The 27398-nt window shown below is 41.3% G+C and overlaps 4 protein-coding genes across 14 annotated transcripts; 2 read left to right on the forward strand and 2 right to left on the reverse strand.

Moving 5' to 3' along the window:
- Window positions 1–126: 126 nt before the first annotated feature.
- Window positions 127–8843, forward strand: mxd3 (MAX dimerization protein 3). The gene is made up of 6 exons (XM_085180483.1): window positions 127–863; window positions 1538–1637; window positions 1809–1838; window positions 1965–2079; window positions 2590–2755; window positions 2918–8843. The coding sequence occupies exons 1-6, from the start codon at window positions 794–796 to the stop codon at window positions 3028–3030; spliced, it is 594 nt and encodes a 197-aa protein (XP_085036609.1). The 5' UTR covers window positions 127–793; the 3' UTR covers window positions 3031–8843.
- On the reverse strand, window positions 4711–9682 carry prelid1a (PRELI domain containing 1a). Of its 2 annotated transcripts, none has more exons than XM_085180462.1 (6): window positions 9558–9682; window positions 8904–9012; window positions 7220–7445; window positions 7011–7124; window positions 6643–6721; window positions 4711–5552 (listed from the first exon to the last, which is right to left on the reverse strand). In XM_085180462.1, the coding sequence occupies exons 2-6, from the start codon at window positions 8993–8995 to the stop codon at window positions 5431–5433; spliced, it is 633 nt and encodes a 210-aa protein (XP_085036588.1). In that variant the 5' UTR covers window positions 8996–9012; window positions 9558–9682; the 3' UTR covers window positions 4711–5430. The 2 variants fall into 2 exon arrangements, with proteins under 2 accessions (XP_085036588.1, XP_085036597.1); XM_085180471.1 differs by lacking the exon at window positions 9558–9682 and adding an exon at window positions 9252–9542.
- A 116-nt stretch (window positions 9683–9798) lies between these two features.
- Window positions 9799–15566, reverse strand: npy7r (neuropeptide Y receptor Y7). Of its 2 annotated transcripts, none has more exons than XM_085180431.1 (2): window positions 14824–15566; window positions 9799–12498 (listed from the first exon to the last, which is right to left on the reverse strand). In XM_085180431.1, the coding sequence occupies exons 1-2, from the start codon at window positions 14835–14837 to the stop codon at window positions 11349–11351; spliced, it is 1164 nt and encodes a 387-aa protein (XP_085036557.1). In that variant the 5' UTR covers window positions 14838–15566; the 3' UTR covers window positions 9799–11348. The 2 variants fall into 2 exon arrangements, with proteins under 2 accessions (XP_085036557.1, XP_085036566.1); XM_085180440.1 differs by having other exon boundaries at window positions 15127–15565.
- Window positions 15567–19443: 3877 nt separating this feature from the next.
- On the forward strand, window positions 19444–25398 carry trim105 (tripartite motif containing 105). Of its 9 annotated transcripts, none has more exons than XM_085178824.1 (8): window positions 19454–19575; window positions 19663–19906; window positions 20019–20358; window positions 22726–22821; window positions 23263–23496; window positions 23636–23649; window positions 23785–23900; window positions 24125–25398. In XM_085178824.1, the coding sequence occupies exons 3-8, from the start codon at window positions 20074–20076 to the stop codon at window positions 24682–24684; spliced, it is 1305 nt and encodes a 434-aa protein (XP_085034950.1). In that variant the 5' UTR covers window positions 19454–19575; window positions 19663–19906; window positions 20019–20073; the 3' UTR covers window positions 24685–25398. The 9 variants fall into 9 exon arrangements, with proteins under 9 accessions (XP_085034961.1, XP_085034950.1, XP_085034956.1 ...); XM_085178830.1 differs by having other exon boundaries at window positions 20045–20358; XM_085178829.1 differs by having other exon boundaries at window positions 19663–19813; window positions 19942–20358.
- Window positions 25399–27398: the final 2000 nt, after the last annotated feature.

Below are 27398 nucleotides of genomic sequence, written 5' to 3' on the forward strand. Positions count from 1 at the left end.
ACTTTTTTTTTCAATAAACTTTATGGAAGGACAGGGACCAATCAGTGTAAGGTGCTTTCACTGCTTTCGGAAATATTTTGATGGAGGTATAACACAGATATTGTTTGTTATATATAAAGAGTACAATTATAGCATTATTTCTTGGTTTATCATTTGCATAGCATAGGATTTTACATAAATGCTTTTAACATTAGACGCCTTCGGGGCCTATGGACATATGGCGCATTCTAGGTTGCAAACAACGATTGTACAGATTCCACCAAAACCCAGAATTCCCTGGATTAAATGAGCAAATTTGCGAAAAACGACTTTTAGAAAAACAAACAGACAAAAACACCACTACTTAGCAATGCAAGTTGAACACGAAGGGAAATATGAAAAATAATTTGAACAGAACAAAAAGCGCTGACGCTATCCTGCTGACCATTATTTTTCTGAAGTTCAACTTTGACCCTAATAAAAATACTTTTCAGAAGAAAAGCATATTGATTTGGATGAATCGATAGATAGTGTGGGGCATATGGCGTGATAAGTTTAATGATAATATCCGAGTGGTTAGGGAATTTAGTCAAAATATTACGTAGAACGGTATAACCTCGAATGTTTATACACAATTTAATGAAAATGTCTGAGTTTGCGTGGAGCTCCTGAACGCACCACTGGTTTAGCGTTGTGTGGATTGAGGACGTAGCTCAGACACTGCTTCATCCACTTCGGGCTCCTGACGCTTGTACCACAGTAGCTTGTTTACCTGCTGCCGTTTCATTTGAGCAAAAAACAAAAAAACAAAACAATGGAAGGACAAGTGTGCAACATCCAGGTGCTTCTTCGGGCTGCCGAGTTTCTGGAGAGAAGAGAGCGGGGTAAGTGCTTTATGTCAACTGCCTGCTTAGAGAGGGGAGTTGGTTGGTTATTGTTAAAACAACGATAAATCCACAATAAACCGGCGGCAAGTATGCAGCTACAAATAACGTAGAAACATCATACCGTGCAGCTGTTTAAGATTTAACCGGGATTCTAGGTGCAAGGTTATTTTTGGGCGGTGTTTTGCCATTTGACTCTGACCTACATATCGGTCGCATCTTTGTACTCAAAGGCGCCAATCTGGACCAGTTTGAAAATGAATCCGGGCGCCGCTGAGCGTTCGCTCCGGTGAATGAAAGGGGGGGATGAGGAAAGCCTATAAAGTATAACTTTCATTCATTGCATACTAGCTGTAGACGCTATCCCGACTCCTTTTTTACGCGTGAGGTTGTAAGGCTGGTTGGATAAAAGCGAACAGATAGTGGATGATGGCGCCAAAAGCAAAACGTCCAGCTGATGACAGCAGTAGACTGCGTTCAGCCTCCTTTTCTCCCACCTCCCCTACAGCACGGATGGTATATCACACTTTAATTACGCCGTAATAAAGGTTGATTTGTCCCACCGGCATTCGCACATGTTAATATGAGGACGCCTTTAACGTCGCAGCCAGTGTGCACTGTGATTTTGCCGGCGATTGTTGTGTAACACAGCTGTGATGTGTCTCCCTGCGCAGAGGCAGAACATGGGTATGCTTCCGTCCTGCCTCTCAGTCCAGCTCAGTCCGACAGGAGAAGCAAGCAGAAGAGCAAGAAGATATCTGCTGGTGGCAATAGGTGAATGCATTACATAACAAATAACTGACGACAGGGTGTGGCTCGGTCTGACTTTCAGTTTTATTAAGGCACCCTTTTAACCTTGAATACCTCTCACGCAGTAGCTGCTGAGTAGGAGTGCACTGTTGTGAATGTTTGACCAAACTGTCTGTTTGTTTACTTTGTTTGCAGGTCTGTTCATAATGAGCTGGAGAAAAACAGGTAACGGGCTTTTCTTCGTGATGCTACAGTAAAAGTTCATATGTGTCAGATCAAGAGATTAAAAAAAACCCAAAAAGATGGAAGTGTGGATTTGCAGCTTCACTTCTTTCTCATTGTGCTTTGCAGACGGGCACAGCTGAGGCACTGCCTGGAGCAGCTGAAGAAGCAGGTCCCACTGTCATCGGACTCGATGAGGAACACCACTCTGAACCTGCTGAGACGAGCCCAGCTTCACATAAAGGTGCGAGATGTCTAAATTTGCATTGAATCTGACTGGTGTTTGGTTTACTTGTCATTCCAGCCATGTTTAAAATGTGGTGCTTTTCTCAGGGCCGCAATACGTGTTAAAGGGAGACCGCACAAGTCAAAACAGAGAACAATGCTGAATCATGAAGTGGGGTAGCACTGTGGTGTGGTGGTTAGCACTGCTGCCTTACAGCAAGAATATCCTGTGTTTAAATCCAGCCTCTCTGTGTGCAGTTTGCATGTTCTCCCTCTGTCTATGTGCTCTCTGCGGGTAGTTCGACTTACTCCCAAAGTCCAAAGACATGCATGTAATTGGTGTTTCTAAAGTTAAGCATTTAAATTAGTCAAGAACATTAAATATTCTGAATATATATGAATACTGTGTGTATAGAAAGTGGCTTGTTTTGTGCATGTTACAGAGCTTTTAGCAATCTTGATTTTTGCTTTTGCCTGTACTGTTTATCCTTTCTTCATTGCTCTGCTCCTGCACCTTTTTCCCATTCAGAAGCTGCAGGAGCAGGATGAGCGTGCAGAGCAGCTGAAGGATCGTCTGCGCTGGGAGCAGCAAGAGCTGCGGGTTCGGCTGGAGCAGCTGCAGAGGGGCACGGAGAGGATGAGGAACGACAGCCAGGGGTCGACCATGTCCTCCGATAGGTCGGACTCAGACAGAGGTAAGTCCCTCTGGGTTTTTTTATTTCACGTTCAAATTATTTCAGTCCTACTAGGAGCTGGCTGTCTCCTCAAAGGCAAATTGCAAGTTTAAGTTTAATGTGACGAGCAAAGTTTGCCGTATTTCTGCTGACGGATCGGATCTGTGCTCGGGTTTGTTGCAGAGGACGTGGAGGTTGATGTGGAGAGCATTGTGTTTGTGGACTCTGATGGACTGAGCATTACGCACACCGGCGCGGACCACTGTTACTCCAGCCTGGAAAAGGCCTGGCTATGACGGCGGTACACGAGTGGTAACTGGTTTATTGTCACCGGACGGACAGGAAGAGGAGAAAAACATTCCAAAAACAAAGGACGGGGGAGAATGGAGGAAGATGTTACTGTACAACTGAACATTTTTTTTTTTGGCATTCTCTTGTCAGCACACGTCGGACAAAAAGCTAAATGCTAACCTTTGGTTATGAAAGAGAGGTGTCCATTTGCACTGAATAGCAGTAAAATTCACTGGGCCGTGTCGTCACCAAACACATACTCATGTGTGTTCTAGCATCAGTCATTAATGCTATTTTCCCCCAAAGCCATGAGGTGTCAAACTTCGTATCATTCATGCTCTAATAATTCACTTTTTTAAGGGCTTTTAAAATTCAGATAAGGGCTTTTATTCTAAACTTTTAACTTATTCTTTACTACAGAATGTCTGTACTGAATTCTGCCTTAAATCACATCTGATTTAGTATGCTTTTACCTAGCACTAAGCTTATATCTCAGTATGCCACGTTTAGCATGGACTTAAACATTAATCTTGCTATGTCGGGGGATTTTTTGTGTTTGTGTCCTATTGTATATCTAAGTGCAGTCATATACTTTGCTCCTTTTTATTCTATTGCACATAATTTCCAAATGTTGCACTTGTTTTGTCTCAAAAAGATTTGAAAGCAGCAAACAGAAGCAGGTCATATTTGCACATCGACATCAGGAAAATTCAGTAACATTGCCAAATATGAATTAGTTCACAATTTAAGAACTTAAAACTGTGAGAGGAGCACTTGTGAGCTGCCTAATGGCAGTTTTATTCACTGCTAATGTTTCCTAGAAGTCTTTCCTACCTTCACTTGTGCATTTATCAATTAAATTGTTAATTATACACATAACAATTTCACCAGTCAGGTAGGCAGTTTGTACTTTTAATGATTATGTAGTTAATGCTGTATTACATATTCATTTCTGTGTATTCAATAGGGGTCGACCTATATTTTTTAGTTTCAAAGACACCGATAACAGATATTTGAAACTTTTAGATAAACCTAACACTTTGCTGAAATGCCTCTGGGCAAGCTATGGCTACATAAACTATTAATTTGTTTTAGTAAATTGCATCAATGTAAAAAACAAAAAAAAGGTGCATTGTTCGATTTTTCAGTGTAATTGGGAAAAATCGCCGTGCTTGTAGTCATAGAAACACATAACATCGCAGTGTTATTGCAACTTCTGCCGCTTCAGCATGGAAACACAGCTCTGCAGCAGGTGCCGGGAGCTGCTCCAAGCCTGCAACTGCACTACTGTATAACATTGGTGTTGATGGGCTGTTATTTATGAGCCATGTTCAAACAGAAGAGGTGACTGCATCAGAGCGGGCGCGGCTCATTTACAGTTTATCTTCAAAGGCCTTGAAACTCTGAACACTGGTCGACCCCTAGTATTTAATAACTTAAGGTGCTTTCTACCACCTCAATTCACTTTTGTATATGCAAGAGGCCTTATTACTTTATCCGTCTCTCCACCCAGTAATATTATGTAGCATTTTTGTACTGATGTAAGCTTCCTTTTTTTAATGAATAAATATTTTCTGTATTTATTTGCTGTTGTGTTTGTTATTAGTCATTTTAGAGGTAAAAATCCATTCACCCTTAACTCGAGCAGGGCTGGCGCACAGACATACACTTGACAGACAGCAAAGTGAATAGAAAGACAAAGTCAATTTATTGACAAGCTGATAGAGTAAGGACACATTTTTGCATGGGTTGCATCACCAGAGCTTAGCTGAATGTACAGTTCAAGGTAGCTTTTGTGCCTTTTTTTTAAATGCACAATCACAATTCAAGTTTTCAGAGGTTTCTTCTTGAGCAATGACACCAACTGTACCAAACTTTCTTCAGTCCAACTTGAGGCAAGGAGATGATCAGTGTTGCAGAGCGAACTAAACCAGCAACTGTATGCAAGATTATATAAAACTAATCATAAACGAGAATGCCTTAATCACAAATTCGGAGTGACCTTATCTACTGGAGCTGTAAAGACAAAGTGACTTGCTTTAGACGAGGCATACTCAAAGGAACGGAGTTTAAAAAAAAAACAAACAAAAAACAAGACAATGGGCACGACTGGAGCAAAGGTCGAACAACAACTTCACAATCATTTTATGGCAGCGCCAGCAATAACCAACCATTCCTGTCTAAGACCTGCGTCTCTGGTAAATACTGAGGTGATGTAGCGTAGATACGCTCGGCAATATATTTATAGTGCGGCATGTAGAGGGAGGCAGGAACAGGCTGTTTAACCCAGCTCGGGTCTTTTATGGTCCACCCACCATTTCAGTTGGATGCGCCCTCACAGAGGTGTCTAACCATGACTGGGATCGGTGAGTTCTGCTGCAGAATGACTTTATTTGTGTAGCTTGTCACACGTATTGCTTCTTCTGGGCATGTGAGGCGAGGTCTTTGGCTTTCTCTTTAGCAGCCAGCGCCGTCTCTCTCGCCCTCTCTGTAGCCGTCTCCGCTAAAGTTCTCGATGGAGTTTCACCTACACGGGGACAAAACGCAGCTCTTCATTGGATTCATACAGGTTTTCGTGCCTAAGCAGCTAACACTTTGAATTATTACTATAATCAGTTTTCCAGATTCATGAAAAAGCAACAGTCACCTTATTTTAGAAGAATATGCAGTTCCATGCACGAATTACTGATGTTATTATATTATGCTGCTCAGAAAAAAATGAATAAATAAAAAGGGAGACACTTGATCACCACAGTTTAACACAGAGTCTGTTAAACTTAAGGGATATCCATCTGTCTTATTAGGAAGCATCAACCACTGACTCCATTTGACCTGCTTTGGGATAAATAAAAGCGGCAACAGGTAAAGTGGGAGGCAAAGAGAAGGCAACTATCAAAAAGAGAATACTTCTGCAAGGCGATGACCACAGACCATTGCTCTCACCTTTTCCCCAGCTGATTTTTCTCTAACTACGTTTTCTTTGTGTCACTAGTCAGTACTGATACAATAGCTGCAATCCATTCAGCATATACAGGTAGTTCGGTTCCTCCAGGATGACACATCCATGCCATTGCAAGAAGGGTTGCCACCCCAGTAGCAGCACCACTATGTGACTCTGTGTGAGGAGGAACATGCGGAGGGCTGCCGAGCCCTAAAGAATGAGCTCCAGAGGGCTACACGTGTTAACCTCGATGCTTTCATCAGAAACAGACTCCATGAAAATGGCATCAAGTCCCAGTGTCTTTAAGTGGGACCTGTGCCAGCAGAACAATGCTATACAGCCTCCGATAGTGCCAATTCTCTTCAAAGGACGCAAACTGACACGGAGCCCATGTGACAAGCATAAAGGTGTCTGGAGATGCTGGGAAGCACTATGTCGCCTGCCACTCACAATTCCAGTGTTCTCCAGGAAATGCCACTCCAGCAGCACAGTGTTGGTGCGTGAGCACAAATCCTGCTAAAGGACGTTGGGCTCCAATCCTCGTGTGTTACATTGAGGTGATCAAGTGTTCCCTTAATTTTTTTGAGCAGTTTGAACCCATTTGGAAAACCCATATTAACATCAGCCACAAACTTAAATAGGAATAAAATGGGAATAAGAACTAAGGATAATTTACCTTGCATTTTGGCAAGCACATACTCGAAGCCTTTCATGGTTTTTGTCACACCGGTCTTGAATCTTGCGAGCCCAAATTCCTGGAAGGTGAAAAACAAAGTAATAAAAGATAGAGGCATGAGGCATAACAACACATGACTCACATCCTCACATATGGGCTGTCAACAACTACTGTAATTCTCTGTCATAAGTCATTTACTACTTCAGGTCCTGGCCGACAGCTTCAGCTGCTCAGCTGTTGCATCTTAACACTGTATTATGTTTCTAAATACAGAACAAATGCAAGGTGGGCGAGTGTTACCCTCGGTCACCCCCGACTACTTTCCCTCAGTTGTTATGTAGCGCAGCACTCTGCTTTACTCCACTGACCTGAATAGCTCTAGAGAGCCCGTAGACATTGGAGGAGACCCAAGCTTCTCTCTTAATCTCGGTCCAGCTGCCATTCTCAGGGTTAATTCTGTAGTGACACCGCTCTTCTACAGACTGTCAGCAAGAAAAAACAAAAGCAAAATGAGCCAAAGGTACCACGTTGTGCACTGCTGATGAATGCTGCTTAAGGCACACAAACGCCAATGTACCATTAGGCGAGCGTGGCTGATGTTCCATGTGAGCGTGGTCATGGTCCTTTTCTGAGGGTCCACGATGGAGTCCTCGATGATGTACGCCGAGCTGGCCATGTGCTTTGGAAGGTAGCGCTCCATCCAGCGAGGGGCACGGCTAGTTTTGGTCAAAAGACGCCTGGAAATGAGGCAGTTGGTTGGGGTAACCTCTCGGAAAATGATATCTTCAGTCAAGACATGGTTACTGTGAAAGAAGAAGAAGGACGGATGGAAGATGACGTGAAACCTCTACGCAAAGATTATTTAGGTTTATGATCTTGAAAAATCTCAATTTTTGCTTCAGTTGAATAAGAATTTACTGTTTTTAATCCACACAACAGTTTAAAATCTAAATCTATTACATTTAAACATTCTATGAAACAGTGACAAACACAGAAATACTAAACTAGACACTGTATTTTTAGCTTGACAAGAACTATTAAGCTTTAATTAAATGGACTAACTGATGATTCAATTAAAAGCACAACTAACATTTGCTTTCACACTCATTGTGATCTTTATTACCCGAATGGTAGTTCAGTTGGTAAAAATGAAAGAATGGTGAAGAAACTGGGCTATTTAGAAACTGCTTGAACCCCTAAATTATTTTTTTTTAATCTCCATTTAATTTTTTATGTGAACAATCTTCAGAAGAAAATTGGCAAAATAAAGTCAAAACTTTGCGTGTCCTGAAAATGACTTTCCAGGATCTTCCACTTAAACCATCCCAGTAGGTGAATGCTAAGATGTAATCTAATCATGTTGTTCTTGTAATCTAAAACTAAAAAGAGATGTAAAAAAAAAAATCTTGTTCACTGATGTAACAACAACAAAAATGTTCTTAATAATAACAATAAATAGACTTTAGATTAAAACAAAAATGAACCAAGTGGGAAAAATGCCGTGGGAATACACAAACGGTCCTATGAATCAGCAGAACAAGCACGAGGAAGTGTTGGTGAATACTCTTATTGAGCCTGGGAGATATACCTGACTGTGAGTCACATGACTTCTCTGAGCATTGTGTTTGTAAAACATAATGTCTCAAAAGTTGTCTCATGAGAAACTAAAGTGAAACAAAATTCATTAATTATCACAACATGACACCGTCTCATATTTATGCTAAAAAAATGTTTAAACTGGAGTGTTTAGTGAACATTTGGATACATAAAATGTGTTTTTAATTTTATCATTTCTTTCTATATCTCTATATCGGTTTGTTTATCTTAAACAAAAACATATGAAGGGGAAGTTTAAAAAAAAAAAAATCACACTGATGATGTCGCAGTCTCAAAACACTTGGCGTTTAAGCGTAAAGATTAGGAAAACTATGATAATGCAGACTGTATTCCATCCCTGTGTCTTTGTCTCCTTTTTTCCTTTTTCTCTCCCTTCCCCCAACTAGCATGGCAGAGGAGTCTGGACCTGTTAGTCTCTTCCTGTTAAAATGGAGTTCTTCCACCCCACAGTCATCTAGTGCTTACAGAAAGAGGCGATCAGCTGGGTTTGGGACGTTGACTCTAAAATTGTAGGCTCTTCACATTGCAAGGTGACTTTTTGTTGCCTTATTGGGTGCAGTTTACAGTCCATTAAAAAAATAGAACAGGTTATAAGAAAGATGTTTGATACGAATGCGTATCCACACATAAACCCCTCACCTCACCTGTAAGGGTTGGGATATCGTTGCCAGAAAGCAACACAGACTTGGTCCCAGGTGTTTTTTAGCAGACCTGCACAGCAGAAATATTTCACCATTGTTCCCTTGGTTTACCCTGCAAACACACAGAACAAACAGCGTGATAGTTAGCCAGATGTGTTCAGACAATTTTCAGAAGCCACATCAGGACGAAGCTGTAAATAGCGGTGTCAATGTGGTAAAACAACTCAGCGATGACAACCCTTATATATACATGTTCCAAAATAAATCCAAGTCATTGGTGTTTTCAGCTAAACGCTACAACCACAGGTGTCAAGTTTAATAAACACATGAAGGTAAACACTAGAGCTTTACCTTTAACACCTTTTTACCTCACAGCTCCAGCTGTGTCCAACCGTGTCTCGTCTCGTGACTGACAACAAACAATGTAAGCCTCATTTAGACCGCAGACTGTGACATATTTCAACAATGAGAGGCCTGACGTGAGACAAAACACTGCTATCCTGTTTTATCACGTCCGCACTCTTTAGCTTCCCCTTTAGCATAGCCTAGCATGAGGCAAGCCACATGAATGAATGGCACAGCGTACCCCAGAAAATTCTACTACCGACATTCAATAAGCACATTTTTTAGGGTCAGCTAAGATGAAAAGGCGATTACCTGCACGGCGATACCATTTACAAAATGAGAATTTGCATTTTACGCTCCCATCGGGAAGAATTTCACCGCGGATAAAGTCCGAAAATCATGTCAAACGTAACTGGAGCAAAAAAAGGAAGGTCAAGCGAGACGCTATATCCGGGTAGGTGGGGCGTGTGCAACGCCTGCTTGGGACACTAGAGGGCAGCAGGTGACCACGCAAGACACTACAGAAGAGTCGCAAAACTTTCTGTCCGAACTTAATAATGACGTGTGAGGGGGAATTTTAATGTAACCCTGTCAGCTCTCAACAACTGGAACCGGCATCTTTAGGACTCCCTGAACAAATATGCATCCCAAATAATGTGTTCCTGTTTAAAAAAGAATAGTGTCCACACGTCCACCGTAATGGTGTGTGATGCAATGGATACAAGCTGAATGCTGTTCTGCTGGTTGTACTGATAGCACTCACAGCTCTCATAATAATTTAGAGGACTAAAAAGGAAACAAGGGAATAAAACAGCAATGTGGGTGTCAGGAGCCAGTAATGCGAGAGCAATAGGCATTTTCTCTGTTGTATAATGAATCACAATGTGTAGGCCACATACAAATGCTTCACTGGATTCACTTGACCCACTTCTTTTTTCTTTTTTTCTTTTCAAAATAAACAAAAAATGTGTGACTTGTACTAAAAAAAGATCTCCTATCCACCTCTTTTAATTTTCACATGGATATTTTATCAATCGGGCTTACCATACATGTGGGGAGTCCCTGCATGCTGCCAGTGTTCAGTACATTTTCAAACTATGTCACAGAAGAATATGACAGCCATTTACTTGACTTACTTATATTTATCCAAGCCTGGATCTCTTTATTTGACAAGGACATGCACAAAACATAGTTTCTCCCCATAGTCAGATCAGGTCCAGGATTTGCATCTGTAATAGGGGCTCATTATGTCTACCAAGAGGTGCTGCGGTTGATTAATGTTCCTGTGTTTATTAAACAGTCAACAAAGGGCACTTTATCAGCACTGCAATAAATGTAGAATCACACATTCTAACTTCTTCCAAAAGCGTTTCTTTTTTCTAAGAAATCTGCGAAGCAGCTGGCTGCATTTTGTGCTAAAGACATCAATAATACGCTGCTCTCGCTCTCGCTCCACAGAGTCCCATTCCTCTGGAAACAGGGTCCTGCTGCTTCATCCAATCAGGAACAGCTGGTTGCCAGGTGAGGACAATTAACTTCCTGTTTGGACAGTAATGCATCGATCGCCTCCTCTGGATTCCTTGAACTAGGGTTGAATGTTACGCTGCCAGAACATTTATAATTAATCCAGAATGTAGCAGTTGGATTAATTAGCTGAAAACCATCCAGATAATTTTTGAGCAGACATCAAGTAGAAAAAACAAAACAGGTGTGAAAAATGAAACTCTCACTGTCACAGTAATAACAGTCTTCCCTTAAGACTGTGTCATAAATTTGGACATGACAAACGAAAGAGAGCTCCTCATTTTACACGAGAACACATTATACACTGTACCTAGTTAAATAACACCTAAGTAAACACCTTAAACACATTTCTTAATAGGTTTGACGACTGTTGTTTTTACTAGTGCTGTTAGCAAAGGAAAAAAACTTCACATGAAGCAATTTGCATGCAAAGCTTTGGGTCTTCTCCAGTGACACAGGTACTCAAGATCAAACCATCAAAGTCAAAAAAAGGCTACTTTTTGAAAGACAAACGCCAACGGAGCAGAGGGGCGCGCATACGTTCATATACTACAGATGCCTTGAAACGTGCAAATCCAGTCACACAGCAGTGGGAGGGTGTCCGCCGTTACGGCCGTTCAGAGTCATCCTCCTCAAGGAGCGAGTCCTGAATGAGCCTTCCAGGTGGAAAGTATCCGGCTTGTCTTCGCACCGGAACACCATGAGGAAGCCATTCCTGTAGTTTTTATTCATCCATCCGTACAGGAGAGGGTTGGTAAAAGTTGAACACATAGCCACAATGTGGAACACGGTGTATATTAGTTTATACTCCTCGAGCCTGAGCACCAGGTCCAGGTCGATGGCCAGCTGAAAGGCATGGAAGGGCAGCCAGCAGATGGCAAACACCACCACCACAAGCGCCAGCATCTTTGTGGTCTTTTTGCGGCGGTTGATGCTGTCATTGCGGCTTGATGGGCTGATGTGATTTCTCAGTTTGACCCAGATGCAGATGTAGGCGTAACTGATGATGGCTAGAGGAATGATATACTGCAGGAGGAGCATTGAGAGGCTGAAGATGAGCCCATCCCTGCTGGTCACTTGGGGCCACTTTTCAGTGCAGACGGGAAAGCGCTGGTTGATCGACGGGATCTCTTCGTAGCGGAACTCTCTGAAGATGGCGAGGGGTGCTGCCAGGACAGCAGACACAGTCCAGGTGAATGCCATGATGAGGAAGCTCGAATGCCACGTGAGCCGCATTCCGAGGTGGAACACGATGCAGCGATAGCGCTCCAGAGCTATGACAGTCATGGTGAGGATGGATACGTGCACACTCAGAGCCTGGGCAAAGGGCACCATGTGGCACAACACAGCCCCAAATGTCCACTCTTCTAGAAGAGTGTAAACCAGAGTGAAGGGTAAACAGAAGGTGTTCACGAGAAGGTCTGCCAGGGCCAGGTTAGCTATGAAGAAGTTGGTGACAGTTCGCATGTTTCTGTAGCGAACTATCATGTAGATGACGAGAGCATTGCCCAGCAGCCCCAGCAGGATGATAAGTGAGTAAGCTGTGATCAGGCTGATCTGGACTCCAAGGTGCTTGATGATGTCAGTGTGGTATCCAGGCTGGTGCAAGCCCATGCTGTCGTTAAGCAGAAACAAGGGATCGGTTTCTCTAGCCTCCTCTTCTCCCGTGCTGTTGGATATGTCTGGTGGGCTCATTTCGGAAGACGCTAGATCAAGGCTGACTTTACACCTGAGCAGAGAAAACAGAAAATAACTGTTTAAGAGAATATCCCATCAGAGGTCTCAGATTTCTCATCACGCCTGATCAACATTTCTTGAACTCTTACCTCCAGGATGTACATCAATTAAGCCCTCAGACTTCTCATGCCAGATACATGCACACTGGCGTTTACACACCACTCTGTATTTAAATATTAGTTATTATTCATCTCTGGCTCTCTTCCAGAGCATGTTTTTTGTCCTGTCTTTCTCCCCTCACCACAAAGCGGTCACGGCTCCCTGAGTCTGGTGCTGCTGAGATATTGTCCTCTTATAAGGGAGTTTTTCCTTCCCACTGTCAAAAAGTGCTTTCTCAGAGGGGGTTGTCTGGTTGCTGGGGTTTTTTCTGTATTATTGTAGACTCTTTACCTTACAATGCTAAGAATTTTCCAAATAAAATAAGTCAAATTGAATTGGATACTGGCAGTATAACTATGGGAATCTGAACATTAGAGCTCTTTGATCAAGTGTCGAGGTGTGTTACTCTTCTATGTCCATTTGTTTCGTGTCTTTTATATGCTGTAATACCTTCTGTCACTCACAGAAGTGAACTGCAGACATTCCTGTCAGTGTATTAGGACAGACAAGTGGCATTATTAGTGATGCATTGTACTTCAAACCATGTCTTTTATTTTCAGGGTGTTTTCCATGCTCTGCACTGCAAGAGAGCTAAGATCCAACTTTCTTTAAAAAAACATGGCTCCACAGTTATTTCTTTGTTCCCTTTACATCACCTGCAAATGCCACTCTGATATTAAAGAGATGTAGTGTTTAACCAAAAGATAATGAAACGCTGCAATTTAGTAGATATGAGATGCCTCTAATTCGTACGGCCTCATTATTAGAACACTTGTCCATAACTGTGTTGAGGAGGTAGATGTTCTGAAAAAGTAAGAAAATTAAACATGAATTTTAATGAACAGATCGACAGTTACAATCAACTGAAGAACAGCTTGCTTTGTAGCAGCTTCTTGAAAGCCCTATGCAAAAATAGAACCAGATATCACAAGCTATTTACTGTGGAATATCTTTGTCTAGGCTGTGCAAAAAAAACATTTTTTTTTTCTAAGAGACATGAAAACCTGTACTATTAGAAAGAATAAAGAAAACATGATGGAGGAAGCAGTGAGATCAAGAGTGAGCCAGTTCAAAGCTGCATCATTAGAGTTGCAGGCAGGTTGCATGCATAGTCTGAATCTTATAAAGGGAACATTGTGTTTTTGTGCTTAACATTAAACAACCTTTCATAAGTAAAAATATTCTGTAGTTCATCATCTAGTCATTTATGGCAGTTTACCTGTGTACAGGCAAGAGCCGCTGCTGAGTGCAGACAGTGCATGTTGTAATGACATGTATAACTACAGCTGCAGCTTGGCTCTTAAATGATAAAAAGCCAAGTCTCATCCTTATTAGGCAAATGCATGTAAATTGCATTATGTTGTGTTAACCACAGTAAGATGCTTTGAGGAAATCCATTTCCTAGGGATTCTCAATCATAAAACCTGGACCTGCCCTTATGGGCCCGATTAAGCTTTGCAATTTTTTATTGATTTTTATTTTGTTTTTCGTGGCCAACACTTAATGCTTGAAGTTTTCTGAGACAAACCAGGTCACCCTTTAGTGAGAGGTCATCTCTTTGGTGACAGACACTCCTTGATTTCTCGGGGGATCCAGCCTATTTCCTGAGAACCACTAGAAAGACCATCTTTCACTGACATCATCGCTTTTTCCACGATTTTACTAAAACAGTAAAACAGTGAAGCCAATGGCATTTGGAAGCATTGTGTTCTCGCCCGTAATGTTACGGTTAAACTAAAGGTATTGCATTGCAGAGGTGTCGTGTCTCCAAGCTCCTGCACAATTCCCTGAGATTTGAAACCATTCATACGTGTCGGTTCCTTGAAATATCAGCGGTGAAGAGAAAACAGAGACTCAAGGACATCGGACAAAAGAATCTATAGTTGACTGATTTGTAAGATGCCTCGAAATCCATATGTAGGGATCACCGAAGATGTGATCATGGTGCTACAACAGGTGTTGCAGTGCCAGTAACCCGAGGAACATGTACACACCGCTGCACCAGGCAGGTTAAGCCATGCACTTTATAAACCATTATTTACCCTTTTTTGTTCAATGATAGGTCATTGTGCCACTACACCTGCTCGATCAAACATCCTCAGCACAACAGGATTCAATTCAAGCTAACTCTACATATTACTACCAAATAATAACGAGGCGATTTATTTCTAATTGAGTGTGCATCGGTGCGTAATTTGTGCCAAATTGTTCAACTTACTCAGCAGTGCGCATTCAAACATCTCCAACTGAGCTCTGAGAGATTAGTTAACCGACTTGACAGGTGCAAAACGTCTCTCTCCAACGCAAAGAGTCTCAGGTACGCAGTCTGGACTCTTTTCATCCAGCACGTTTTCTTTTATCCAAATTACGCACATTTCATAGTTCCATCAGCTACAGGTTACGCTGTCACAAAAGAGCAGAGAAATCATGTCTTGCACCTCAAAGGGGGAGTCCATTTATGTCCCACAACTATAGCTTCACAATATCCATTTTAAGTCTATCCACACATTAATCGACTCACCTGTCCCCCTATATCTCCTTTGTGCAAACGTGTCTTCACCGGAGAGTGTCATGAAACAAGTGGGAAAAAAATCTCGAAGCTCCTCCCAGCGTGCAGCGCCTGGTGCGCATCTTGTGGCTCGACTGTTTTGTGTGTTCCTGTCAGGTTTACAGGGTTCAGTCTAAGCCTCCACATCTGTGCCAGCCTGCCAGAGACAGAGGCTGGAGATCTGCGCAGGGTTTGCGCTTTGCAAATCACACTTTTTTTGTAATGTTCGGCATTTATTTTATTTACTTTCACCAGGCAAAGAAATAAAAATAAAAAAACACCATAAAGCATCCTTTAAAGTGCCAAAGCACACTCAGGCTACGTCACTGGGTTTTCCAAATTCATCTCCATTTGTTATTTCATTTATTTCCTGCCAAGTATTCCGTTTTTCCCCTCCTCGAAGCTTTGCCCTTGTTCATGTGTACAATATTTGATGAACTTTGGAACAAAACATGGCTTTAAAGCAGATAATTTAAATGGCTGTATATTTGATTGATCACTGTCTCAACTGATCTAATTTCTTTAATGAAAAACATTTAAAGTGCAGCTTAACGCAATTTTCGTGTTGCTTTGCAGAAAGCCATTGTTAAGCTAACTGTCATATTGAGTTGATTAGCCCAGAAAGCAAGACAACAACGAGCCTCTCGTGGGCTTTTTTCCCCTGTGAGCTCCCACGATACCTAAAATAGATTAAAGTTAATGCTGATGGCACAGAAAGTCACTAAACTGTAGTCCCTTTGACTCTGTGGGGTGGGAGATGTCAGTCAATATTTTAGTATTCAGAGTGTGTCATTTACCTGGATTATTTTCTATTGGGAGGGGCGGGGGGGGGGGGGGGTGATGACTTTATTGTGCCTGGACAACACGCTCTCACTCCCAAACCGTAACATTTTACGCTAGGTGACAAATCGTCAACATATTACGTTTTCGGCTACCCACCACGTTCCTAAATGACGACCTCGGAAAAATGAGGAAATATGAGAACCATATGGACTCAATCTACACATGTTCGCTCTTTTTCTTCAAATCGCTTAGAAACACGCTATTTAACATCATTAAAGTCCTGGTTAAGGTCAGGAAAAAGGTTATGGTTAGGGCTAGGGATAAGGTTAGGTTTAGGGCTGGAATACAGGGCTGGAACGTCTATTACCGCGGGAGCGTCATTACACTGGATTTCGCCCATAACCCGCCGCGTACCATAAGAACGCCGAAGGTCTCCTTTCGCGTTCCTCAGGAACGCCGCGGGACGTGACAAAACGTCGGCATGTTACGCCTCGGGAGTGAGAACGGGCTGGCCTGGAGCAATTTCCTCTCTAACAAGACGACAGTAAATAATCATCTGGTACAAAAATTGCCTTTTGTTTTGATTTGGGCAGTTTTTGAGGAACTTCAAAAGCAAAGTGAAACGCAAAAGGCAACAAAGATCATAAGGTCCCTTGAAATAAATGGTTTCAGTTTTCAGTTTTCAGTTTTATTTGTCATATGCAAGTTAGCACAGGGTCAACATTGCAATGAAATGTGGTTGACGAGCAGCAGTCACTCAGCAGCATTATACAGTAGGACAAAAAAAAATAAAATAAAAAATAGAAAAATAGTAAGGAGCAAAATATTAGAGAGACATGGTAAAAGAGAAAAGATGACTAAATATATATGTATCTATAAATATAAATATATGTACACTAGTGATTAAATAAGAAAATCTTGAAAAGAAATATGACGGGAGGGCAGATGGGATATTGCACAGGAATGAGCAGCAGAAATGGTATTAAAAGACTTTAAAAATGTCCTGAATTATTTTTTTTTTTACTGTACTTTCAACCTACATGATTGTTTGAAAGGAATTCACCTGATCAGAATCTTAATAGGATCCTTGAACCTCTTTGGTTTTAGTTTGTGGCAGAATAATTTGATGCACCCATTATCTCAGCACCGGAGATTATACTTGATTGGCTTTTTCTCTTTCTCTCTTCCACTTCTTTTGCTTCCAATTAAAAGAGCTATCCACCAGCCTCCCCATGTCTGGGTCACTCAGCCGGTGTTGAGAGTTTTCTCAGGCTGCTGTGTCATTGATTCACCTGGAAGGGCTCAAATTAATCTTCATAAAAGTGGTTAGTGAGCTATTTGGGACTGAGAATGGTTGAGATTCACTTCTTGTCTCTAGCTCACAAACTGTGGGTGTCCTCGTAACTTGTTTGTCTGTCTGTCTTTCTGTGTAATTAACCCAAGCTAAGAAATCCCTTTTGTGCTTTTTTCCCCCCCTTTTCCTTTTGTTATTTCCTACCGGGGATACACACTTGACAGATGGTAACTGTACAATGCAGATTAGACCCTTTAATCATTTGATTTTAGATATTGATTTTAAAGGATCGTTTCCCTTTGAAGCTTGCAGATTGGATTCCTCAGAGAAACATTTGTGTGGGATGTTCCAGTCGTTCCAGCTGGTGAACTTTTCTTTTATAAAGGACTTGGTCACCATGTTCAAGAAGGCAGAAGTGGTCCTGTATCTCCCCTATTAAACTGAAATTTAATAGCCACATTCCTTGCAAGCACGCCTGGAGCTACCATTAATGACACTGAGGTCGTATCCTTGGTAATGTTTCAGAGAGTTTGGAGGTTTTTAGCAACTTGAGACAGACTAGATTTTTGAAATAGTGGATATCAAGCAAATTTCATTATAATTCCACAAACCATCCACTCATTTTACACACTGAGTTCAGTTCACTTATCGCAGCAAGTAATGTGAAATCTGTTGTATAACGTCTTTTGTGGCACCGGAGGAACCTTTCAGAAATCTGAACAAATAACTCTAAATCTAAGGAGCTTGGAAAGAAAAGCGACCGGACTTCTATAACTTTCTTGAAGATGTTTCACCTCTCATCCGAGAAGCTTTTTCAGTTCTAACACCAAGTGATGGAGAGTCCCAGGTGTTTAAGCCCTAGTGGGAAACGTGGGCAAAACTGTTATGGGGGCCTGACCTTTACATGAGACTAGAGTCCAATCCCATTTTATTAGATGTTTGCTTTACTACTATTCATGGAGACTTAATAGTCATTTATAAGGGATTTGTTCCATCAGAATTATATCTGATGGAGGATGAATGGACAGATATATCTGTGCAAATGACCTAGAAATAACACACTTTAATCTATTTTTTAAAGTAAAAGTAAAAAGATGCAACTGTGGCTGTCTTTTAGGAATCAATATTAGACCCAGTATTCTTAGTCTTAGTCCTTCCCTGCTTTTGCAACAGACATTGGAGGAAGTGAAAAAGGTAGATTGAAAATAAATATTGGTTGACTGGCAAAGGTGCTGGAGACATTCCTCTGAGATTTGGTCAATATTGACATGATAGCATCCCAATTTCTGCAGATTTGTCTGGTACACATCCATGACGTGAATCTCTCTTTCCACCCCAACCCAAAGGTGAGCTGTCGGACTGAGATCTGCTGAATGTGGAAGCCATTTGAATACAGAGAACCCATTCAAGAAACCACTTTGAGCTAATTTGAGAGTTCCACTGGAAACGGCTTTCAGAAGATGGGTACACTGTGATCATAAAATGATGGATATGGTTATCAACAACACTCAAGCAGGCTGTGGTGTTTAAATCATGATCTGGTACTTAAAGGGCCCAATGTGTGTCGAGAAAATATCACCAACAGTACCCTGAACATTTGATACAAGCAAGGATGGAGCCATGCTTTTATGTTGTTTTCCATATTCTGACCATACTTGCTTAATGTACCAGCAAAATCAAGACTCATCAGAATCTTTCTGATCTTTTATTGCCCATTTCTGGGGCGTCTGTGTGAATTCTAGCCTGAATTTCCTGTTAAGTGGTCATTATTAATAGTTAATATTACTTTCCTATCAGCTTTATGCAGTGTGGTTATTCTTCTCCGACCTTTAGTATCGACAAAGCCCAGAAAACTGCAGCTCACTGCATATTTTCAGTTTTTCAGACCATTTTCTGTAAACCCTAGACATGGTTTTGTAGGAAATTCCCAGTCAGTCAGCAGATTTGTCTGGCACCAATACCCATTCCTCAATGAAATCCCCTTTCTTCCCCATTCTGATGCTTACTTTGAACTTCAGCAGGTCGCCTTGACCTTGTCTGTATGCCTATAAATGCACTGAATTGATGCCACGTGATTGGCTGATTAGATATTTGTATTAATGAGCAGTTGAACGTGTGTACCTAATAAAATGACCAGTTAGTTTATATCGAAAATTGCTGACAAAACTCGTTGCCATCTGCTGTTCACCGTCAAACACACTGACTAATCAAACTCGGGCTTGTGGCGCGCGCATGCGCAGAATATAAGACTATTTGTTCCCAAACAGTAGCAGCAGCAGGGAGTATAGAGCAGAGGGGCGAACTTTGACGTATTCGGTTTTGGATTTCTCCGAACAACAGACCACGTAAGTTCACCAAAGTATTCATTATGTGACGATTATAGTCACTTTATTGAAGTTCCGAAATGTCTTTTGTTTCTTATTGTTTTGTAGAGGCTGCTACACGTAGCTAAACGCTAACAGGCTCCAGGCAGTTAAGAGCAAACACGCCACCTGAGTAAACACTGCCTTCACAATACAAATCACAAGCTAGCTCGCAAGCCCCGTGATATAGCACCTGATTTCTACTGCTGAGCACCATCAAGTAGGTGCTTAGTGCTAGTATTAAGCTGTTTGCACTGCTTTGTTATCAGTGATGGACTTCAGACTGTAGCTGCACACTCTGTTGTGTTTGAAGGTGAACTATTTGTTTTTCCTTTCATTTGTTGGCAGCTGACAGAAAAATCGAAGCTATCTCCTTGTAAAGTATTTGCAGAAGTGGATTGGTGATCTTTTCTGTTTGCCTTCAGACTTTTTGCTTTCACTTCCTGTGAAGGGATCTCAAAGAGGACAGCACCCTTCATCATGGCTGCTGCTGCTGCTGTTCAGTCCACCAGAGGCAGTCTGAGAGAGGACCTGACATGTGCCATATGCTGTGATCTGTTCCGAGAGCCTGTCATGTTGGCCTGTATGCACCATTTCTGCAAATCTTGCATATCCAGGTACTGGAGAGGAACGCAGGGGCCTGTCACCTGCCCACAATGCCGCAAGGAGTTCAGCTCCAAGCAGTTTCAAACTAACTACCTTGTGGCAGCCATGGTGGAGAAGGTCCGTGTCACTACCTCGGATGCTTACACCAAGAACCTAGAGGTTTGTATTTCAGTCTCACTTCATGTTTAACTGTCGTGCTGGCGGTTTTCCAGACAGTTTCTTTGGGTCAGCAAGAAATAAAGTCTTCTGCAAAGTTATACAAATAACCTTGTGCTCTTAAGTAGACCGATCAATAGCAATTGACCAGCAAGTAACATCTGGGTTCAATACAGTTATAATTCATGTTTCAGTCCACGTCCACGTTTGTTTTATTGTTGTTCCGCCCTCAGCCTACCTTATTTGAATTGCTCAGACCAAAATTCACTCTTCACTCACCCTTATGATACTTTGTATAACAGGTTATGCAACTTACGCACAGGCATTAATATACACTGACAGAATAATAAAAACACTTGTAGGGTTTTTTGTTTGTTTTGCTGGTTTTAGCAAAGACAAAAACTTTTCCTAAGAGAACAGATAAGAAGTTGATCTGTCGAGCAAATGTAAGGCTCGAGGCCTCAGCTGGTTACTTTCACTTAACATAAAAAGTACAGGTACTTCTAAGGATTCCCGATTGACAAATGAACTTGTCAACTTGTCTTTTTTTTTTTTTTGTTGCTTTTGTTTTTTGGAAACCATACAAAACATAAAAAGCTAAAGTAACAAACCACAGACCATGGCAGCATCAGCCATTGGTTTGTAAAGGCACCTGAATTTTAGAATGTATTTATTTAATTATTTTTTTAGGCCAAAAGACACCACATGTGAACAAACTACTTGATTACCAAATTATCGGCTGTGTGCTTGTGTCGGTTGCGTAGGTCCATTGCGTCCGCATAGATGCGTGCAAATGGAGCGCAGGCCTCCTTGAACTGTTACACCAGCTAACAGCATAATAACCCATAATATTGGTAAGATAACTGCATTAAAATAAAATAAAAAATGGATCATGACCAACAACACAAACATGGTTGAGAACTCCAGCTCAGTACCTTCCAATTAGGTAATGGGGCCCACACCCTTTATAATTCTGACTTTACATACCTTAACATGTGTTTCAGGCTATAAACATTTAAGCCAGTTTTTTCCTTAATAATATTAGTTTGAACTTCAGCTTAATCTAAGCTTTATCACTATTATTAGCCAATGTCAGCTATTTGCTGATTGATGACTATCAGCATTTATAACAGCTGATATATCTGATTTTTAAATCACAAAATATCAGTATTGGTCTTAAAAACCTATATTGGGTTGGCTCTAATTAAGATGGCATAGTCATATGTTTGCAGTAAAAATACCTGTTTTTGTCAGTTCAGTCTGAAGCAGAGCAGTCAAAAAAATTATAATGTAGCTTATACTTAACAAAAAAGGACATTTTGGCTTCAGTGTATGGTGCTACTGTCTTCAACCTTGGCAGTACATTCTTTAGCTTTCCTGGAAGTCTACCAGCATAATTACCTGATGCTTAAAACTCAATTCAATTCAAATTAAAAAAGAAAAACACAGACGTTACCCTAATCCTTTGAGTCCATGTCATTTCAGAATGACACAAAAATGTTACCAATATATTTGGTTACCAGAAGTGTTAGCATGGTTACTAAGTATCCTGCTAACGTCACAAGCTCAAGCATTTGACTTTAGACACAGTTGATTTCACAACAGAATGTACGCATATGTAGATGTCTATCTTTTAGCCTCTTCTCTGAAGCATTTCCACACTTGGTGTGAAAGTCAAGATCATTTGCATATCATATTTTAAAAATGTAGTTCCAACCCTTGGTCATCTACCTCAAGTGCTTCCGTACTCGACTCTTACTACTTTTCTTCGCAAGTTGGGCTGGCACTATTACTGCAACTGCACTAGCCGCCATCTTTGGTGTTATAGTTTGTAGTTATGCATCCCCATGTTGTTACATACTCTGCAAAAAATGAGTAGTATCGCAGATTTTGCTATTGGGTTTTTTTGTGTAAAGTTTTTTTTTTTTTTTTTCTGATGACATCACTAGTCCAAACTTGAGACAGGTGTATATTCGCAACTTTTATGTTACATATGCAAGTGGATTAAGAACATAATAAAACACAATCAAAATGCTTTTCCATAATATGGGACCTTTTAAAATGTTTTGTTCTTCCTAGGCTGTGTTTTGTGCTGTAGTTGTACTAGACTCCATTAGATTGTTATGTATTATGATGTTTCCTCCTCAATACATACAGAATATAAGAAAAACCTCTGAATGTGATGCGGATCAGCTCAACAACAGCACAAAAGCAAAGTTCTCAGATGGGCCTATGTCTTGAATAGGGTTTACTTCATGTCGTTAATTATTCCCCCCTTTACCGTTATCGAGTTCCTTCATTCTCTGCGTAGTCTCTTTGCTTTAGTGTTCCTATCCCCCACGCTGATTAGATTTGCATACCACTTTGCAGAAACAACTGAAGGAGACTTTGGAGAGCCACCGCCTGAGGAAGCAAGACTTCATCAACAGCATTCACAGAGACAAAGAAAAGATGAATGTTATAAAGGTATGCTCATGTGGGAATCCAAAGGAATGGCAGCACTTAAGAAATAAGAACAAGCACGGCCATCTCTAATGGCTGTTTACAGCATGTTAATGTGCATATTTAGTGGCGCAGAACATGACAAACTGTGCAAAAGCAGGAGCGACGGAAACAAAATGACAAAGTGAGGCAGACAGATGTGGGATAAGAGCTTAAATTTTAGCCGCACACGCTGGTCTGAGATGATGAAAAGGAAATCGTTTTCTTCATTATGCAATACTTGTCAGACACATGGAGCTTTTATGCTAATTGTGACTTCATTGCCATCTGTTTGTATCTCTGGAGATGTGTGTTGTTCTGCAAGATTTTTAGAGCTTTAAGCAAGCAAGCCACGTGTTCGGTAAACGCGTGGCACGACACGGAGAGTCCCGCTCTTATAACGTTAATCATCCCTCTCCCTCGCAGAGTGTCGCAGCAGATCTCCAGGCGCGTGTCAAAAGTGAGTTCCAAGCTCTCCATCAGATCCTGCACGATGAGGAAGTCTGTACGCTGGAGCAGCTGAGGAGGGAGCAGGAGGAGGAGCTGGTGAAAGTCCAGCACCACCTGGAGGTCACGGAGCAGGCAGCGAAGGAGCTGGAGGACAATATAAAAGCGCTGCAGGAGGCCAGCACTGCCACCCAGGACATCGTACTGACTGAGGTGGGAATTGAAAATGATGTCACCCTATTTATATTATTTTCTGATATTATAAAATCATCTAATTGGGAATTAATGTTTTTTCACGAACCCATTTCAAACAAGCTGTTAACGTGACTTTTTTTCCTTTTCTTCTCATTAGCTCCCAGCGCTAAGGTAAGCGTTCATTTCCGTGTTGTGACCGATTAATTGCTCGTGACAGTTTTTGCGCACATCGTGCTCATGTGACATTTACAGTAATTTACGCTGAGAGCAAATGATCCGAACTCTGTGCTCTTTTTGTTTGCACAGACCATGTGCGCAGGTGGATATCGCCCCGGAGTTTGATATAAATGCTTTCAGTAACAAATACCTGGCTCCCTTACAATACATCACATGGAGGAGGCTGTTCAAATCTTTGAAACCAGGTAATTTCCCCCCGATGCTTCATTAGACACAAAATGACTGGAGCTGAAAACTGGTTCTGAGTCAATAATGGGAGTAATTAAGAGAAAATGAGTGGAGTGTTATGATAAGCTATTGAGGTGGAAACAACAGTAGCACCATTATCATGCTGTGAAAGGGTTGTTTTGGAGTTTTTTGCGTTAAAAATCTGTCATTTTATCTCCCAATGGATTGTTTCACCCCATAGGTCCCTCCCTGTTGACGTTTGACGTCGACACAGCACACCCGAGCATTCAAGTCTCAAGAGACAAAACCGTGGCGGTCGAATCTAACGTCATGACCCACCACGTGAACCACAACAAGCGCTTCCTCCAGTGCGTCAACATTCTGGCTGCCCAGGGCTTCCAGTCGGGTCGACACTACTGGGAGGTAGAAGTGGGCACCAGCCCTAAGTGGGACCTGGGAGTAGCCTTGGAGAATGTCAACAGGCACGCTCGGATCAAGCTGAGCCCGGAAAGCGGCTACTGGACCTTGCGGCTGCGCAACGGGAACGAGTACTCGGTGGGAAAGCAGCCGTGGGAGAGGCTGCGGGTCAGATCTTCCCCGCGGAGGCTCGGGGTTTTCTTGGACTGCGACGAGAGGAGGGTCTCCTTCTACAACGCCGACAACATGAGTCTGCTCTACTCGTTCGCCAACGGGCCAAGGGGCAAGGCGTTCCCCTTCTTTAGCCCGTGCATTACAGACAGCCGCCACAAACCTCAGCCCATAAAGCTCCTCCACTACCCTCCTGCCGCTCTGTCCGGCTGATATCGATGCAATCAATCAATATTTTCTCACACAACACGGTTATCAGCCATTATTTGAATGAGCATGACGTAAACATTCTTTTCACAAATTCTGACTTGATTTTGCCAGATGCTGTTTTCTATCTTAAAACCTTTAATATGTTTAGAAAATTGTCTTACTCATCAAAGTAAAAAAAAAAAAATCCACTTTTTAGTAATCATCGTGCCAAGGCTTATGCACCAATTAGCTTAAATGCGGTATTGAAACGCTGTGCTCTAGCTTAGATGCATCAAATTACATTAATGGCATACTCGGTCTTCAACAGATAATATTTAATAGATGTAGATAAATGACTTTTTCTATGATAATTGGAATAATTGCCAGGTTAGACTATCTTTAGACTGACTTGTAAAATCACCAAGTTCAGTCAGGGTGAGGTTATTATGCACTTTATTACAAGATTTTGTATGTGATTGTGTAGGAAATGGAAAGAACTCTGTTTATTCATTTCTATTCATTATGTATGTGTCTAATTTTGAAGCCATGTATCATGAGTTTAATTTTCTTAGCTTAGTAAGATGCTAAAAAGCAGTCTTATGCCTCCTGTCCACTCTCTTCCCTTGCGTTTCATGTCCTTGTGTACATTCACCAAGTGCACGTTCAGTCATTTCCTTTCATCATGTATAAAGTGCTTACGCAAATAAACAGAATCACTTTTTCTTCCTCAAACACTGCCTTTGATTCTTTTCTACAACGCCACACGCTGTGGAAGTGCAAACCCAACACAACTTCAAACAATCAAGGATGCTATTAAGCATCATCAAAGCAAAGTTCGCAACTGCACACTGCAACTGATGTGAATCCAAAGCTATCCCAACAGGAGACGCGGTGGAGAGTTGCTGACTCGCCTGCACCGGAATTTTTTATTTTAATTTTTTTTTCTTTAAACGCGTGAGCCATCGCTGACACTTCCACAGCGAAAACAGGCGGGCTTTTGGTTATCTTTGCAAACACACGACAGCACCGACGTCCTGTTTCCTCCTGCCAGGTGAAAGGTCAGATAAACAGAGTGACAGTGGGGTTGCGTGTGGGTCTTCTGGACAGGCCTCAGGGGGGCTGCTGAAGCAGGATGCTGCTGCCTGCTCCTCCTGATTGGGAAAGTGGCACAATAAACTGGACCTGTGGGGAAACTGTGCTTTTCTGCACAGCAGCTACACGAAATATGCATTCATCATGCTTTTATCACACACTTTCTTTTATGTATGTGTTCAGGTTTAGCAAAATTGCTGTAAATGATGAAGTAAACCTTTTACATTCTTGTTTTTCTCTTCTTTACAGGTCATTCTGTTTGACTCTGTGGAACACATTTGTGCCTTTTGGGTGTGATATACATCTATATACTACAAGATGTTTCTTATTGTAATTAAAACATGTTAGGCAATGTAATGGTAATAGAGCTAAACAGTGGCCAGTCTGTTTAATGGGACACTCAGCTCTACAGAGCCTTTGGGTATCCTATGTAGCTCAAAGCGACACTATTTAATATTTTATTATTAAAACTCGAGAAATGCAATTATGCAAAAAGCCATTACTTCTAGCTTTCCTCGCCATTTCCTCTTAAATCTGCTTTGTGAAAAAGGAAGTACACCCTCTGGAAATTATTGACCTTTTTAACATATTCATTTGCAACTGAATAACAGTGGTGGAAAAAGTCAAAACACATTAATATTAATAAGTCCTTTTCATAACAACTTGAACTCTCTAACCTCTGCTGTTCTCTTAGCTGTTCAAATCTGTTCATATCGACATGCCCACATCTAAAGAGCTCTCCAAGGTCTTCAGGGAAAAAATTAGATTGTGAATGTCCTCGAGCAGCGAGGGATTCAAAAATAATTTGAAATAAATCATTCCACTGTAAGAAAAATCTTCCACCAGTGACGTAGCTTTCAAATAGCTGCCAGTTTCTGTGTCACTGACCACTCCAAAAAAGGAAAAAGGACAGGAGAAAAAAAAAAAGGGAACACCGACATTGATGGGAAGTAAAGCAGAATCTGAAAGTACTGTAACTCTTTCTAGTTGTTTGGTGTCAAAGGCCATTTACGAGAAAGACTACATATATTTGACCTTGGATTTACTGTCTAAAAGGAAGATTAAAGGAAAGCGACAATTTGATAAAGGGAGACAAAGGGAAAGAAAGATGTGCCCTGGACACTCAAATCAAAGATAAGAAGTGCTCAGTCACAGTAACAACAGGGATGTTTGGCGCAGACCAAAGAAGAACTTTATCCCCATCGTGGTAGAAACGTTTACGCCTACTTCTTATATCTACTTAAATAGAAGCACTAAAATCACATGATGAAATCAATCTGTTACAAATAAAAGTCTGAATTTAAAATTTCACTTAAGTATTGTTAGTTAATGAGAGCAGACCCCTAAATATAAATAATCTCCCTCAAGCAGGATTATACTGCTGTATTAAAAACTATTTTCTGATAGTTTTCAATGATTAATCTGCTGGTTGTATGTGATATATAGTTGTGATACATGTAGTCAAGTAAAGAGTGGAGAAATAGAAAGTGGTATAAATACTAAACACTAAAGAAACTCAAATTTCTATTAGAGCACATCTATCAGCTGTTTTCCCTTATTTACCGGATTTAGGTTGGGTGTCACGGGGCAAGAAGCAAAGTATACTCTGGAGAAGACTACAGAGGTGACACAGAGACTCAGACCAA

The sequence above is a fragment of the Neolamprologus multifasciatus genome, chromosome 2 (assembly GCF_963576455.1).
Source record: "Neolamprologus multifasciatus chromosome 2, fNeoMul1.2, whole genome shotgun sequence".
In the NCBI taxonomy this organism is placed as follows: domain Eukaryota; kingdom Metazoa; phylum Chordata; class Actinopteri; order Cichliformes; family Cichlidae; genus Neolamprologus; species Neolamprologus multifasciatus.

What these genes read in the sequence shown, in the direction of transcription:
- mxd3 (XM_085180483.1), top strand. Translation starts at nt 794, where the DNA reads ATGGAAGGACAAGTGTGCAACATCCAGGTGCTTCTTCGGGCTGCCGAG. An exon ending in TCTGGAGAGAAGAGAGCGGG is followed by an intron (nt 864 to 1,537) that starts GTAAGTGCTTTA and finishes CTCCCTGCGCAG; the next exon opens with AGGCAGAACATGGGTATGCT. An exon ending in ATATCTGCTGGTGGCAATAG is followed by an intron (nt 1,638 to 1,808) that starts GTGAATGCATTA and finishes CTTTGTTTGCAG; the next exon opens with GTCTGTTCATAATGAGCTGG.
- prelid1a (XM_085180462.1), bottom strand. Translation starts at nt 8,995, where the DNA reads ATGGTGAAATATTTCTGCTGTGCAGGTCTGCTAAAAAACACCTGGGAC. An exon ending in TCAGCCACGCTCGCCTAATG is followed by an intron (nt 7,125 to 7,219) that starts GTACATTGGCGT and finishes TCTTGCTGACAG; the next exon opens with TCTGTAGAAGAGCGGTGTCA. An exon ending in GGCTCTCTAGAGCTATTCAG is followed by an intron (nt 6,722 to 7,010) that starts GTCAGTGGAGTA and finishes TTCACCTTCCAG; the next exon opens with GAATTTGGGCTCGCAAGATT.
- trim105 (XM_085178835.1), top strand. Translation starts at nt 20,074, where the DNA reads ATGGCTGCTGCTGCTGCTGTTCAGTCCACCAGAGGCAGTCTGAGAGAG. An exon ending in AAAAGATGAATGTTATAAAG is followed by an intron (nt 22,822 to 23,262) that starts GTATGCTCATGT and finishes TCTCCCTCGCAG; the next exon opens with AGTGTCGCAGCAGATCTCCA. An exon ending in GTTCAAATCTTTGAAACCAG is followed by an intron (nt 23,901 to 24,124) that starts GTAATTTCCCCC and finishes TTCACCCCATAG; the next exon opens with GTCCCTCCCTGTTGACGTTT.